The sequence below is a fragment of the Toxorhynchites rutilus genome, chromosome 1 (assembly GCF_029784135.1).
Source record: "Toxorhynchites rutilus septentrionalis strain SRP chromosome 1, ASM2978413v1, whole genome shotgun sequence".
Lineage (NCBI taxonomy): Eukaryota > Metazoa > Arthropoda > Insecta > Diptera > Culicidae > Toxorhynchites > Toxorhynchites rutilus.
The window spans coordinates 189,564,387-189,580,679 of record NC_073744.1 but is presented as its reverse complement, the minus strand read 5'-3'; the positions used below and the strand labels follow the sequence as shown (position 1 = coordinate 189,580,679).

Sequence of the window (16,293 nt, the reverse complement as noted above, 5' to 3'; positions counted from 1 at the left end):
TTTCCATCCATTGAACTCAAATCAGGTCAGAGTCTTAACGTGGTTTAAGAATGCATCTGGATGTTAATGTGGGCTCAGCTTGAAGGGCGTAACAAGTTTTTAAATTTTCCACGAACAAATTTATATCATAGCGATTGAATTTGTAGGGGGCAAAAACATCGGAAAGATATAAAAAATAAATGAATATAGATGAATAAAAATGAAATAGAAAATACAGTCTAGAATTTCCCGTAATGAAATAAGTATAGAAACGTTCAGTAAAATCCAAGATTTTTTTCAATCAGATCTTTATTTAATAGATTTGCTGAGATGGGAGAAATAAATAATGTAGCAGTTGTATACCATAGTCGTGAATATTTGTAAAACGTGTAACCTCGATAGGATAGATTTAGCGTAACGAATAAATAAAAGACGTGTATTCTCTTGAATCGCTCTTTACCCACTAACTACTATCATATATAAGCTTGAGTATCTATAAAAGGGATCAAAATGAAAATGAACCAGGAATTCAAATAGGGTTCTTTAATTATTCTTTACACTCGGACACCATTCTTAATATGATGTCCTCATCGTTGATTTACTCGCTGGCCTCTGCATCCTCCGTTGAATAGCCAGACTGTTCATCATCGCTTTCCATCAGCATATCTTCCATCAGTTCGAGATCTGGTAACTCGCACCATGCTTTGATGCGATCAGCCGAATAGACCGTTGAAAAACGTCGTTCGCTTTGCTCTGGGAAGCTTTCAATTTGATAGCGATCGTTCCCCAATATTTTCACGATAACATATGGTCCTTTATATCGCGGCTCCAGCTTGTGACTGCCTCCTGGTTGAAACTGGTCCTTTTCCACCAAAACAAGGTCACCGACTTGGAAAATTCTGGCTCCTCTACGTCGCTGGTCGAAGTATCGCTTTTGCGTACGCTGTTTCAGCTGCATCCGTTGTACCGCCAAAGCCTTCAGTTGCACGGGATCTACAACCCTGTTGTCTTCTTCATCATGTATGGCAAGCACAACTTCATTACGATGAATATCACGAGGCTGGTAGCTCAGTAGAAGCGACGATGGACTACACCCGGTAGTAGAATTTGGACTATTGTTGATGGCCCACTGAATACCATTAATCTTTTCATCCCATTTTCGGTCGTCTGGTTCGACCAAAGCTCGAAGCGAATTCAGAATGGTCCGATTAGAGCGCTCTACTTGACCGTTACCTCTAGGAGCACCAACAGCGACTTTTATGTGTTGGATGCCCATTTCAGAGCACACTGCGGCAAACGCGCGGCTTATCCTTCCCAGTGAGCCAAAAACTGCCACCACGTCCCTCAGCATGCAAATAACCGGCACTGATTTCGTTGATTTGACCGGTTTCACCAAGATGAACTTCGTAAATCCACATATCAGTACTAATAAGTGCACATTGCCTTTGGAGGAGCGCGGAAAAGGCCCCAGATGATCCAAATGGATGGTTTGGAATGGTACAGGATGCTTAGGGCTTGGATGTAATAAGCCCTCCGGACGTCCTCCTTTCTCTTTCGCAAACGCACATCTAGGACAGGATTTGATGTAGCTCTGCGTATACTTGCGCATCCGGGGAAACCAAAACTTCTGCACAAGCAGATGTAGAACTTTCTCCTCTCCGAAGTGGCCAAAATTGTCATGATAATGTTTAAGCAACCTCCAACGAATATTGGCTGGCACCACCCAACATTTTCTGCCATCGACTTTTCGGTACAGCCGATGGTTCTCCAACAAGTAGTTCTCCTGGATCTGCCTCTGTTCATCGTTCTCCGGAACACCCTCCATATGTGCGATGATATTGACTAGCTTTGGATCTCGACGCTGCATGGACACCAGCGCGTCACCATTGCTGATTTCGAGGATCAGTATGCTCTCACCCACCGATTGAACTTCTCCTGGGGGTTCCACCGGATTTCGGCTCAGTGAATCGACATAGGCCATGGCTGCACCCGGCCGGTATTCGATATCAAAATCGTATTCCAATAGCTTGAGAAAATATCGGGCAATACGATGATTGATATCCTCCTTTTTATGCGCATCTCTCACCGCACTGCAATCCGTCTTGATGACAAACCTCCTTCCCAGCAAATAATACCGAAAACGTTCCACCCCAGCTACGACGGCCAACATTTCCAGCTCGTAGCTATGGTAGCGACATTCGTTGTCGTTTGTTTTTCTGCTAAAATAGCTCAACAGTTTCAGTCCTCCGTCCACCTTCATCAACAATACTGCAGCCAGCCCGATTGACGACGCATCGGTATGCAATTCCAGGTGCACTTTGGATCGAATAACGCTAAAAGTGGTCTGCTGCACAGTATAGATTGGATCGTTTCAAACGCTTGTTGCTGCTCAAGCTTCCACTCGAATACTGCGTCCTTCTTCACAAGCTTGAAAATTGGCGCTGCAATTATGCTGTAGTCCTTTACAAACCTCCGAAAGAATCCTGAAAGACCGATGAACTGCTGGACTTGTCCAACCGAGGTGGGGGTTGGGAATCTTCGAACGGCATCCGTCTTCAGATGACCCGGTTTGACCCCCTCTTGATTGACCTCGAAGCCCAGAAAGAGTACAGTTTCTTCGAAAAATTGACTCTTCTTCAGGTTGATCGTTAATCCAAACTTCTTCAGCACTTCCAATAGTCTTCGAAATTTCTCCAGCACCTCCGCTTACGACGATCCGGCGATAATCCGGTCGTCCATGTAACCAACAACACCATCGTCCTTCACTAAGCTTAACACCTTGTTTATCGTTCGTTGAAATACGGCACACCCGTTAACAAGACCAAAAGGCATCCGGAGAAAACGAAAATGTCCATCTTTTGTGGAAAACGCTGTATAATCTTGGGAATCTGAGATGAAGATCTTCCCGCCTGCCAGCTTGTTGAGACAGCTTTCTATGTCCGGCATGGGGAACCGATCTTTTACGGTTTTAGCATTCAGTTGTCTATAATCCACCGCCATCCGGAATTGATTGTCCTTCTTCGGCACCAACACCACTGGACTGTTGTATGGTGACTCAGTCTCTTCAATGATTCCAGCCTCAACGAGATCAGCCACGATTTCACTCAATGCAGCCTCCCGAGTATATTCCAGCTTTCTCGGTTTTACGTACACTGGTTCCGTGTCTTTAAGCACTATCTTCATTTCGGCATCATTCGCTACCCCTAGCTCTTTCATCGTCTTAGAAAAACACTGGCGATAATTGTTCATCACTTCCAGGAATTGGCTTTGGGCAGTCAACGAGCCACCACACTTAATATCATTTGCCACAATGACACCCTTTTCTTCTGATACATCGATTTTGAATACCGTCATTGGTTTTTCATTTACGAAATCTTCGACGCTTCCGTTGGTCCTTTCTTCGGATTCCAACTTAAATTTCACTTCAGATCCTCGCTTTATCATCACCAAATTATCCTGATCGATGATATCTTCACCAATAATTATTGGCATCTCTTGTACGTAATCCGGTACCACATGAAATTTCGCAGACAGTTTCACCTGATCCATTGTAATGTTAGCTACACACAACGATCTTACAGCCACCTGCTTCAAACCGAATCCTTGCAGTACTTTTCCACAAGGCTGCAATTCGCCACATCGCGAAGCATAGTGCTGTTGTATGGTAGACACTTTCGCCCCTGTATCTACCAACGCCGTTAAGTTCAGATCACCGATCACCACTGGCTTCACGAAGGCGCTTTTCCGCTGTATCATCTTTATCGAACTGTTATCCGCTCTTTGCCCGACTAACGGATATTTTTGGTTAGCTAGTGGGCAATCACGCTTCCAGTGGCCCTCTTGATGGCAACGAAAACACTTTTTCATCTTTCCTCGTGTATCTGTTATACCAGAAGTACCAGCCACATCTGAAACAGCAGGCTTCGATGTACCAACTCTTTGCGATTCTACGTTTGCATTGCCTAAACCTTGCATTTGTTCAATCCACTTCAGCTGCGTCAATAGATCTTGTACTGTATTGGTGTTAGTTACACTGACCTTAGATCGAGATAAAAATGCTGTCAGACCATTTATTATGTACGTTACGATGGTCTGCTCATCGAAACCCCCACGTTTTCCCATCGCGTTCATACAGTACACGAACTCTTCTATGGTTTCAGTCGGTAGCCGACGTCGGCTTTGCATGAGATTGTGGTAGTGGATGGAACTCTTGGACGACGGGAAACCTCCTTTGATCGCCGTAGTAAACGTACTCCAATCCGCCACTTCTTCTCTTACCCCTTCAAACCACAGTCGCGCCGCACCCTGTAGTTGAAGCCGAGCACAATACAGCTTCGCATCATCAGTCCAATTGTACGACCGAGCGACACTATTGATCGATTTGACCCATTCTTCTGCGGTTAAACTGGTTGGGTCTTTCGGATCAAATTTGCTCACAAGGCTCTCCATCTCCCTTGGCTCTGGCATTTTAGATCGTGTCTGTAGCTGGGTGAGCGCCTCTTGAAGCTGCCGTTGTGTTTGCAACAGTTCGATCTGCTGCCGCAGTCGCTCATTTTCCTGTTGCAATTTCTCGGTGTCACTCATTTTTTCGACCCTACTTTTGCTCCGTTGGGTAACGTTCGATATACTGTCCTTATCTTCCGAATCACTCATTACACAGAGGTAATTGACCAAACTAAAAGGTTTAGTAGTGAATATACACGGTCAGATGAGTGGTCTATTGTTCCCTCAACAAGAACAAATAATCTCTTCTCGAACTGATCCGAACTTTTCAGTGTACGCGCTCTTCCAAGCCACCATCCGGTCACTATCGATCTCTGGCCACGCGGTCACTTGCCGTACCTTCTCGTTTTCAATTTTACCCGGTAACGTATTCCCGAAACTCGGTGAATTCCACGTAAAATCCGTTATACCATGAAAACTGCGGTTCCCCGTCCGCGATATCCTGTCTACAGAGATGTAACCTCGATAGGATAGATTTAGCGTAACGAATAAATAAAAGACGTGTATTCTCTTGAATCGCTCTTTATCCACTAACTACTATCATATATAAGCTTGAGTATCTATAAAAGGGATCAAAATGAAAATGAACCAGGAATTCAAATAGGGTTCTTTAATTATTCTTTACAAACGTTTCTTATGTAATCTGCAAATTAGCTCAGTGAGTAGAAATTATTGAGGCGAAATCTAAATATCAGTTGTGCGATATAATTAGCCTGGGCATCACATGACAATGTCTGCAACCTTTCCCTTTTGTGACTTTTTGTGACTAATAATGTTAAAGGGTAAAACTTCTTTTCAGGATGCTGCCTGAGATCTATGTCGATGTAAATTCCATCATACATCAGCACGCAATCGAACTTTGTCAGCATTGTCGTGTACAGCTTCCAGATCGTGGTTCGGCCGACTTGTTTTGTTCTCTTCAAACTTCTCTTACGTGAGCTCCTCTTGTTTGGACGCCATTTTGATAACTTAAGAGCAAATGTCAAAATTAAAATAGAGGCATAATCCCTCACGCACACATCTACAGACTCAGGGGTGTTCAGGTTTCTTAAATGCACGATGAAAAGAAAAGGGTCATTATCCTATGCGCCAGCTGTTTTCCCACTTTTTTGGCAACCAAATTCCGTTTTCGCTTGCTCCACTCTTCTTCAGTTTGCCCTTCACTATCAACCATGATTCCACAATCCGCCTTCATTCTAGCATATTGGCTTGGTTGCACTTCTTTTTAACGATCTCGATCTCGGGTTAACGCACTGGATGATGGTTCCAGAAGAGTAACTTTTCAGCCAAACGAAGAAGTATTCCGGAAAAAAAGATAATAAAATTCTTATCTTGAAATTTTGCACGAAAACGTCCTTGTAGTAAAACTCCTGCCACTTTTGACGCATCTTTTGACGACAACTTCGGGTTCCATTTGAAAAAAGCTACCACTTAACGAGAACGAGTTGAAAGATTTGGGATAATTGAACGACTAGGTTCACAAGCGAATCGTGCGGAATTGTCATTTTTATTTATTTATTTTTAATTTATTTATTCATTTCGTCAAACAAATGTAGACTACACACTTATACACTAATGTTACAATGTTTTCTTAGGTTAAATATTATTTTTGCGGTACATGTTTCTTTTTAGCTGTTTTTTATTCATTGTTGTGTCAATTATTTCGCAGTGCTGATTGTATATACGCATCATGCGATTGATAGGGGCGTTATTTGCATAATTTGTTCTGGATGTTTTGGTTAGAAACAAATTTCGCGTTCTTAGTTGACGCCCAGGTACATAGAAATTTAGTTTTTCTAGTAATTCAGCTGACTGTACTCGTTGCGAAATTAGGTCATTAACAAAAGAAAGCATTGCAAATTCACGGCGTTCTTTTAGTGTTTGGATGTTTATGAGCATGCAACGTGCTTCATATGAAGGAAGTGGAAATGAGGTCCAGTTGAGTTTACGAAGTGCAAATAGAAGAAACTGTTTCTGGACTGACTCAATGCGTTCTTCATGTACGACCATATACGGGTTCCAAACGATGTTACAGTATTCCAGAATAGGCCTTACATATGTAATATATAAAAGCTTTATTGTGTATGGGTCCTGGAAGTTATGTGAGAAGCGTTTGACAAAACTTAACACACTATTCGCCTTATTTATTACAGAGTTGTAGTGTTCTATGAATGTGAGTTTACAGTCCAGGACGACGCCTAGATCTCTAACTATTTCACATTTTTCTACATTTTGATTTCCAAGACATATTACAATATTTGGTACATGTTTTTTTCTGCTAAATGTTATAGAGTTGCACTTTTTCACATTCAGTGTTAGTAGATTTTTATCACACCAAGTATGGAATACATGTATTTCGTTTCGAAATGCTTCGATGTCGTTTTCATTTCCAATTTCCGCGAAAAGCTTCATGTCGTCGGCATACACAAGTACATTGATATGCTTGAGAACGAAGGAGATGTCATTAACGTACAGAATGAAAAGAAGAGGACCAAGATGAGAGCTTTGTGGGACTCCCGATGTGACTTTTACTGGATTTGAAAGAGAATTTTGAAAATGAACAATTTGTTCACGGTTTGTTAGATAAGAATTGAGCCAGTTTAGGAGTCTTTGTTTCATTCCTATTTTCTGCAATTTGAAGAGTAGTAATGGAATGTCGATGCGGTCAAATGCTTTACTGAAGTCAGTGTAAAGAGTTTCTACGTGTTTGCCATTTTCCATTGCATTCAAAATAAAAGTCACAAAAGCCAACAGATTAGTTGCAGTTGAACGGCCTTTGAAGAAGCCATGTTGCATACACGTAATTCTATTCTTTACTTGTTGGAAGACTTTTTCGTTGACTATTGCTTCGAATAGTTTAGGAATGCAAGAGATAATGGCAATTCCACGATAATTACGTACGTCAGATTTAGCGCCTGATTTAAAGATAGGTACCAAAAAAGATTGTTTCCATTTTTCTGGGAATATTCCAGTTTGTAGTGACATATTGAAAATGCAATGTAAGGGAAGGGTGAGTTCCTCAGCCAGGTTCTTTAGGAATATAGGTGCTATTCCGTCAGGTCCTGGTCCTTTTGTTCCGTCTAATTTTTTTAGTGCATGGCATATTTCCTGTTGTGAAAGATAGTTCACCGATATGTCATTTGGATAATCCGGTAAAAATGAAAAGTAGTTCCGATCGCGATTTTCTTCGGAAAATGTGGTATATACTTCCTGAAAGAAATTTGCAACGAGATTACAAATTTCGTTCGAAGAATTCCTCACATCCTCATCGAGATGCATCTGCGATGGGAAGTTATTGCTTTTGAGCTTAGACTTTACGTAATTAAAGAATTTCTTCGGGCATGATTTGACTTCAGTTTCGACCTTTCTATTGTACTCTTCGTGTGCACTTTTAATTGCAAAATTTAATTTTTGGGAAATATTTTGATATTCAAGCAAATTTTGATGACTTTTGTCTATTTTGTATTTTTTATGTGCTTTTTGTTTTTTATTCTTTAGATTTCTTATTTGAACGTTAAACCAAATAGGATATTTGCTGGTTGAATATCTTCGTCTTCTTTTCTTCGGCACAAATTATGATATTATGTTATTCAGAATTTCGTGAAGAATATGTACAGTTAAGTTGACATCTCGTTCGCTGTTTAATAAAGTTTGCCATTCTATGGCTTGTAGGCTACATTTGATTGCTTCAAAGTTCGTCTTGTTATATTCCGGTACTTCTTCATACTCCCAGTCGATGGGCAATTGTCTATTATGTATAAAGATTGAGTATTCAATTGCTGTGTGAAATTTTTCATTTTTCCAAAGAGGAGTCATGGACTCATTCACACAAAAGTCGTCGGTGATGTTAGTGAATAATAGGTCTAGATAATATTTTTGGAAATTTTTTACATGATTTATTTGGTTAAGACCGAGATGTGCAATTTCGTCAAATATATATTGTAGGGTTTCATTTTCCCCGACGACTGGGAGTAGAATGCATTCATTATCATTATCGGGAATGAAGTCTACTTTATTTTGATTGAAGTCGCCATAGATATGCAATTTCACTTCTGGTTCTAGTGTTTCTGCAATTCGATTTGCCGTCTGAAAAAATAATTCATACGACTTTTTATTTGCATGTTCGGGTGGGAAATACACAGAAGCAAATATGTGTTCTTCGCCAGCTATAGATAATTTTGCCCATACATGCTCAAATTCTTTATGTTTTTCGGTTATAAGTTCCTCAGAAGTGAAATTTGCATTAATGGCAATGAGGACCCCTCCTCCAGACTTCTTCTGAGATAACGATAAGTTGCGGTCGTGCCGGAATACGTTAAAATTATTTCCAAAAACTTCTTCGCTTCTTACGCTTTCGTCCCAGCTAGTGTCATTGCGTCATTGCGAGTGTGCAGGATCGATTCACGAAGCACTAGCTCCGAGGACACCTTGATTTCAACAAATGAACGTGTGCTGACAATTACCTATTGTGATTGTATACACTCTTAACATAATTCAGTGAAATTCTGAAAATAGAAATTTTTCATTTGTAAAATATCAATTTCATCCTTTGGTAATTATGATATAAAACACATGGAGGCCTGTGACCTGTGAAGTGATCACAAAAACGGTGAATTGGGAAACGTAAAGTTGTAATGATGAATGATGAAAACAACTAAAAATAAGTCTGAACGAACGATTCTCTGAAAAAAATAGAACAAAGGAATCAGCTTCTGGGAATGGTCCATCTTAACCAGTCCCAGGGACCAGGAAGGCAATTATTCCGCGCATTAATTATTTATCGTCACCCTTATTCCCAAATATACCCACGCCAAAACATCAATAATCTGGTCAACTTAATGAAAGAAATTCTCTGGGGGCCATTATATCGTTATACGGTACCATAATAATTTATTCATCCAAATTAAAGACGATGGCAGTCATCGAGAACAGGGATGAATGGCGAATCGAGAGTAGACAGAAAATGAAAATTCCTTCCTTATTTTGCTTCGTTTTCGCTTTCAGTCGTCTGAGATTGAATCTCCACCAGATTCAAATGGAAAAAAAGCACTCCATAGCATCTTTGCACACAAAATGAAAAAGTCAATGACCGACAAAATAATTGCTTACACATGAATGGAACGCAGTTTTGCTTTTCTCCCCCAAAATTGAGATGCATACCAACACGAGTCATCACAGAGCGAGAAGAAAGAGATGCATTCCAAGAATCACGCGCAATCAAAGCGGCAATCGATCTGTGCATGTGGAAATGCATTTACATTGACTTCGGCAGGTTAATTGATACGGAATATAAAACTGTTTCCCACCCACTCAAGAGTCACAGTTAGCGGACAGTTCTAGCACGGATGACATCGGTCAGAATATTGACTCCGTATTGCTTCGATGTGGGGAAGGATGGGTTATCGTTTTTCAATGAATATATTTGTAAGTTTACTTTGAAGCTGATCCGGAAGAAAATAACATTAACCCCATCTACTACTATCCAGACGATTGTTCCCGCGTTGCTGTTGGTCTCCAGCTGTGCCGCCCAGTATTTGGGACACGCAGTGTCCTACCAATACCACTCCCACGGTGGCACTCGTGGCTTTTCCTATAGCTTCGCCCATCCATTCCCGCAGCATCAGGAATCCAGCGACCATCAGCACCAGGAAAGCACCCCAGAACCAATCCCGGAGGTCGAACACAATCCTCACCATGCCGCATTATCGGAACTCAAGAAATTCTTCCTAGTCAACGGGATAGACAGTATCCCGTACTACGAACCTGCTCCAGTTCAAAATACACAAGTGGAATCGACAACGTGGCATCCCGGATCCCAGCAGATCGATCCACCGGTGGAAAAGCTAGCACCGTTGCAGCACACGGATGACCGGTACGCCAGCTCCAACAATGCACCCGAGCCGGATCACCGAGACCAACAATACACAACCTCTCTGAGCGAGCACTCGATCCCGGTAAGCGAGCAGCAGCAGGACACAGGCTGGTACAACACCGAAGCTCCAACGTACGCTCCCCAAAGCGAGGATCCCACGACTACCCAATCCCCGGGACCACCAGATGACCAGGACCGCGCTGTTGTCGGGTACGATGGAACGCGTCGTTACGTTCCCGTGTACGAATCATCCCTAGGCTGGCGTCGTCCCCAGTATGTACCGGAGCCCCCGAATCAGCTTCTCCCGCCGCCGAAGCCCCATCGTAGCAGCAGCAGCAGCAGTAAATCCGGCAAAGGATCCCGGCATCATTCCCGCGGTAAACGACGACACAAGTCACGCAAGAGTCGGAAAAACAAGCATCGTGGCTCGAACGGGGCCGCGCTTGTATATGAAGCTGTACAAGGGCGCGAACTGGAAGATGACGAAGACTACGGCGAGGAGGATTATACTGACGAATCGGATGAAAAACGTTGAGTCGGATGTATGGTGTTGTCTTTTGTTCTCTAGGATAGATGCCGTTGTTATTTGTTGTTGATTGTTTTTGAATGCTTCTATGAAGTTTGTTGTTTCTGCTATCTGAGGTCTAACCTCAAAACCGACCTGTTTTAGTGAAAATAAATGCTTTATTGCAATATATTATTGGGAGAACATTTTATTCAAAATATGGCCATTTCATTTCTCTTCTTTTTCCCGCCATTCGAACTAGCGATTCCCTGTCAATTCTAGATCGTGTGATCATGTGCTGAAATGAAGCGTATTCCAGTGGCAGAAAGGCATATCGCGGGACGCAGACTGCAACGATCGACGGACACAACGACTAAGCGTCTGCTGGACTGTTTCCATCGGTCGGAACTGGGGGACATTGGGAAGGTTGGCAGTTGTTGGTACAACGTTTATCTTCAGCCAGTCCATCTCCTCCAGTGATCTTTTCACTTAAAAGACCACATTCTCCTTCGCGTGATACTTCGTGGTGAAGACGTTATCGCTTACCTCCTTGGTACAGGAAATACAATAATAAGCATAAAAAAGCCCATCTTGGATGTTTGGAAACTTTTTTCAATTTCAGGTCAATTTTACTCTTGCAATTAATTAACAAGTTTTGCCATTTTTGTTAGATTTTGTTTACTCCACTACATAACTTCTTTAATGTGTGCAAATTAGCATTGACAAAAATAAAAAAAAATTAAAATAGTATTAAAATCACTCAAACCCTTTGGGTAACTCCTCTTTTCTTCATTTTATGACAGTTAGAGCTGTGCGGTATTGTTAGCAATCGATATTGAGCCGATATAAACAAAGTGTTGTTTACATTGTATTAAGAAAGCATTAGATAACGATTTTCTCAATTTTGCTTGAATAAAAAAAAACAATCTATTCAAGTAAAAATAGCAACTTCATGATTCTTTATGAAAAAAACAATATTTTTCATTGCATTTTCATCATATTTAGCTGGATTCAATTCATTAAACTTAAACCAAACATTTTATTTCAATGACACGCGAACTAAAAATAGAAAACAAGTATAAAAGCCCGAGTTCGTGAAATAAAAAATCACACAATAAAAGCAAAAAAATTAAAAACATCATAGTGTGGCCTCCTGATATGAAAACAGTACGGAAGAATGCAGAAGGGGAATTATTCGCTTGAAGCGTAGAAGAGACAGACTGATCAGGAACGAGCTTCGGCATTAGCGTATTGTGTTTTGTTTACAATAAAAACACAGTAGACTTCCAAGATGGCTGAAGAGTGCTTTTATCAAGTTGGCCCACCTTAGGATATACTTCTAGACACCTTGGTCGAGAACGACCCACAGGTTCTCAATCGGGTTGAAATCAGGACTTCGTGGTGGCCATTCAAGGGGTTTTATTTTGCGTTAACGGAAATAGGCTTTGGTCTTCTTAGCAGCATGCTTCGGGTCGTTATCCTGTTGGGTAACGAATCTCTTTCGTAGGCCAATTTTTTGAAGCGATTTCTACAGATTGTCCTTAAGGATGTCAACGTAGATATTTGCTGTTATGATTCCGTGAATTCACACCAGATTTCCATTATCAGCCCAGGAAAAGCATCCTCATACCATTACATTGCCTCCTCCGTGCCTGACTGTAGCCTGCAAATGGTGTTCCTGCAATCCTTCTGCCACACACTTTCGCGCCGCTTCTCGTTGAAAAGCTCAAATTTTGATTCGTCAGTCCAAAGTATTTTTTTCCAAAAGTCTTTGGGTTCATTAACATGTTTCCGGGCAAATTCCAACCGTTTCAGGTCATTTTTAATGGACTTTTGACGTAAGACTACGTCTTACATTAAGGGTGCCAAATCAGAAACAGGTCACGTTTTTATGAAATAAAGTTAACGTTAATAACTATTTTTGCTGCGAACAGATTTTAACGATTTGCATACCAATCGAATCGGAAATTTTTGTAAGATTTATTTAATATGCTATACATTACAATCCCATAGTCTGTATATGGTTTAAATTGATGAAAATCGGAAGCATTCCCATTTGCCTATACATTTGTTCTGTCCATTTGTGTGCCTTCCCGAATAGAACTGTCAATAACGGGCAACTTAGCAGCCGCTAGAATAGAAACAACGAAGGGGTATAGCGAAAAGAGAATATTTGTGAAGTAAACTCCACCCTTGCATAGTAAGTAAGCTGTCGATAGCGTATAAGTATTGCATCTCCTCTGAGGAAAATTCTCAAAATCTTTCTGTGCCCGAAACAACAAAGGTTCCCCTCGAGCTGTGAACGCTAGCGAATATTTCACTTCGATACTTTTAATTGCCATTTGTATTTTCTCTCGTGCTCATCGGCTCTGTTCTGATGCAACAAACTCCTAGCTTTGTTGACGGTTTTGACTGAGAAACGATTTTTCATAAACGTTCACTCTCGCGATGTTTCATTTTTATCGCTGCAACTGTGTGCATCTGTAAGACGCGTGTTTGATGCTTGTTGAATGGCGATGCACGGATCATGCCTCTCGTTAAATACTCAGTGTAATGCGTGCATTGATATAAAGAAACAGATTGCGACATATGACCAATTAGTGTATTGTTCTTGCAAAAGCAAGAAAAAATCATTGCTTCTCTAAATGATTCTACAAAACCACGCAAGCTATTAAACCTTTTCAGGCTCCTCGGAACTTTTTATTAAAGAGTTATTTCAGAAATTTCGATGTATTCGCAAATAATATCCGAAATGATAGACCAACAAATTTAAAAAACAGGAAGTGGGTTATATCTATGGTATAACCGCAAGGGTGACGTAGGACTATCGTTGATTTAGAGATCATTTGTATGAAGTTGAATCTGAATTCATTCTGAATGAATGAATATTTGGAGAACTTCGAAAACGAGAGCGTTACGTTGGAGGCACAAGGTTTTATGCATCCAATATTGGATACGGAAATATCCTACTGATGGGGAAGAATAATCTTCAGAAGCTATCCTGTTGATTGCGATTGATTGAAAAATCACAAAACCTAATGTATTTGGTCACAGTGTTACATGGATAGAAAACATTAAAATAAACTCTTTCATATGAATGTAATTTTAAATTCCCAGAGGAACTGGCAGATTATTTTCAGTAACGATTAGATATTTCCACATTTTCCTCGATACTGGAAGCCCACCAGTGGTTAATGCTAACTCGATAACCATCTGTTAATAGCACTTGATTGAAACATATTTGGTCACAGTGTTACATGGATAGAAAACATTCAAATAAACTCTTTCACATGAATGTATTTTTAAATTCCTAGAGGAACTGGCAGATTATTTTCCGGATCTTTCTCGATCCAAACGGAAAGAATTCCGTGCGTGTATGTGTGTGTGTGTGTGTGGCGGCTGCTTCGAGATCTTCCCGGGGAACCGTTTGTAGCATCACTCTCCTCCTGATGGATTCCCTTCTGGCCTAAGGTGCACAAACAGGCTCTTGGTGACACCGTTCATCCGCGCTTTCATGATAAATGAAGAGCTTCACCACAACAGCGAAAACATGCTCCAATCGCTGTTCAATTAGAACTGAGTGGATTTCCAGGCGGCGCTCGCTTGTATACCGATTGGTGATTTCAATAGCCTATTTTGAAAGCAAATTTAAGACTATTGAAACAAGTTTTTGGATCAGAAAGTAACAAGTATAGAACGCGTAGACATTTTATCTTTGAAGTGTTTATCATACCATTTCGTTCAGTTGTTTAGGAGCTATTAACACTCAAAATCTCGGTCTTCGGCGTAATGCTTTCGTTTTCGAAACTTTGTTTTTACACCCCGGTATAGAAATGAAAGACGTAGTCCTACGTCAAAAAGATTGCGTAATCCTACGTCCTAAGCTGTCGTGTCTCGGATACAATCCCACGATTTTTTTTTTGTGAATCTGCTCTTGAGTCCAGGCTCAGCTAGGGATACTATCTGTCCTGATTTAGCAAGACATGTCCTGAGATCCTTTGGAGTGTCCTGATTTATTTTTCATGTTCTACAAAATCAGGACAAATTTTCATAAGAAATTCAATTTTGTTGACGAATCATATTTTTTTTCACTGTATTTTGTTCTTAAGTAAAACCTTTTTATTGGTGACTAACATTTTACGAGTGTTTAAGGAGTGAAAGTTGCATTTTCCACGAGATCTTCCATCGCTTTTATTACAGAGTTTTCGTTCCACTGGCCACGGCTTTGTTTTTGTGTTTTGTTGTCTCAAGTAATATTTTTAAAAATATCTTAACGGAAGTACCATTTTACCGAATTGCGCCGGAATTACAATCGTTTCCCAGATTTCGTTGAAGCAGAAGTTTGAAATCAACAATGAACCGTTACAGGTAAATATAATTTGGAAAAACATATCCAATAGAGGCGAAAAAAGTCACAGAAGGGTTGTGTCCGAGACACGACCGCATAGTTGACGTAAAATTCCGTTAGGCTATCTGTTGATTTCGGATATCTTTTACGAATTATATCGTTAAAGTCTTTGATAATGATTTGGTTTTAATGTCTCTGTTAGGGAACACATTTCGGTAGGAACAAAAGTTCCCCCCCCCCCTGCTTTCATGTATTTGCAATACCGATTTCCTCAGGCAGTTTGGTTTTGATGTCTCTGTTAGGGAACACATTTCGGTGGGAACAAAAGCTCCCTCTACTTTCATGTATTTGCAATGCCTATTCCCCCCGGCAGCTTGGTTTTGATGTCTCTGTTAGAGAACAGATTTCGGTGGGAAAAAAAGCTCCCCCTACTTTCATGTATTTGCAATGCCGATTTCCCCCAGGCAGCTTGGTTTTGATATCTCTGTTAGGGACTCGCCGCATATGTCGTCAATTTCGACCAATCAGAAGTGGGTATTCCCGTTAGGATAGGGGTTGAGTTTTTTCAATTGTTCGATAGTTAGTTTCATGAAATATATTATTTTCCTTAATATAAGAAATCTTATGGAGTGCCGAAATCGATTGACGCAAAAATTTCATCAATCCATCATGAAATGACTGAGCAATAAGCGTTTGAAATTGGACAATTTTCACGATGTGCTCGAATTTCGATTTTCAATTTGTACCCCAATATGTTCCCGAAAGACGTAATCCTACGTCAAAAAAAGTAAAGTTTAAACTCTCTTAAAGCCAAAAAGAAGAAGAAGAACACCAAGAACAGCAAACAGAAAGAAAATTCTATTTGCATCCACTTACAAATCCATGCTGAACTATATGGTGAAAAAATCAAATACAGATGCTCAGGATATTTGGGTTGCAGAAGGAGCTTCCGTGGCCGAGTGGTTCGCGTCAAACCTAACACGCCGGTGGTTCGGGTTCAATTCCCGTTCTAGTCGGGGAAATTTTTCGTCAAAGAAATTTCCTCTACTTGCACTGTTCTCACGCGGCTTATTACGAACTTCTCTA

The 16,293-nt window shown here is 40.7% G+C and overlaps 1 protein-coding gene across 1 annotated transcript; it reads left to right on the top strand.

Moving 5' to 3' along the window:
• The first annotated feature begins 9,807 nt into the window (after positions 1 to 9,807).
• LOC129762363 (uncharacterized) lies at positions 9,808 to 11,055 on the top strand. The gene is made up of 2 exons (XM_055760582.1): positions 9,808 to 9,906; positions 9,969 to 11,055. Exons 1-2 carry the CDS (start codon positions 9,865 to 9,867, stop codon positions 10,887 to 10,889), a joined length of 963 nt encoding a protein of 320 aa, XP_055616557.1. The 5' UTR covers positions 9,808 to 9,864; the 3' UTR covers positions 10,890 to 11,055.
• The last annotated feature ends 5,238 nt before the right edge of the window (positions 11,056 to 16,293 follow it).

Bases quoted from the DNA above. Each gene is read 5' to 3' on its own strand.
- LOC129762363 (XM_055760582.1), top strand. From the start codon at position 9,865: ATGTGGGGAAGGATGGGTTATCGTTTTTCAATGAATATATTT. The intron at 9,907-9,968 runs GTAAGTTTACTT...ACTACTATCCAG, and splicing joins GTTTTTCAATGAATATATTT to ACGATTGTTCCCGCGTTGCT.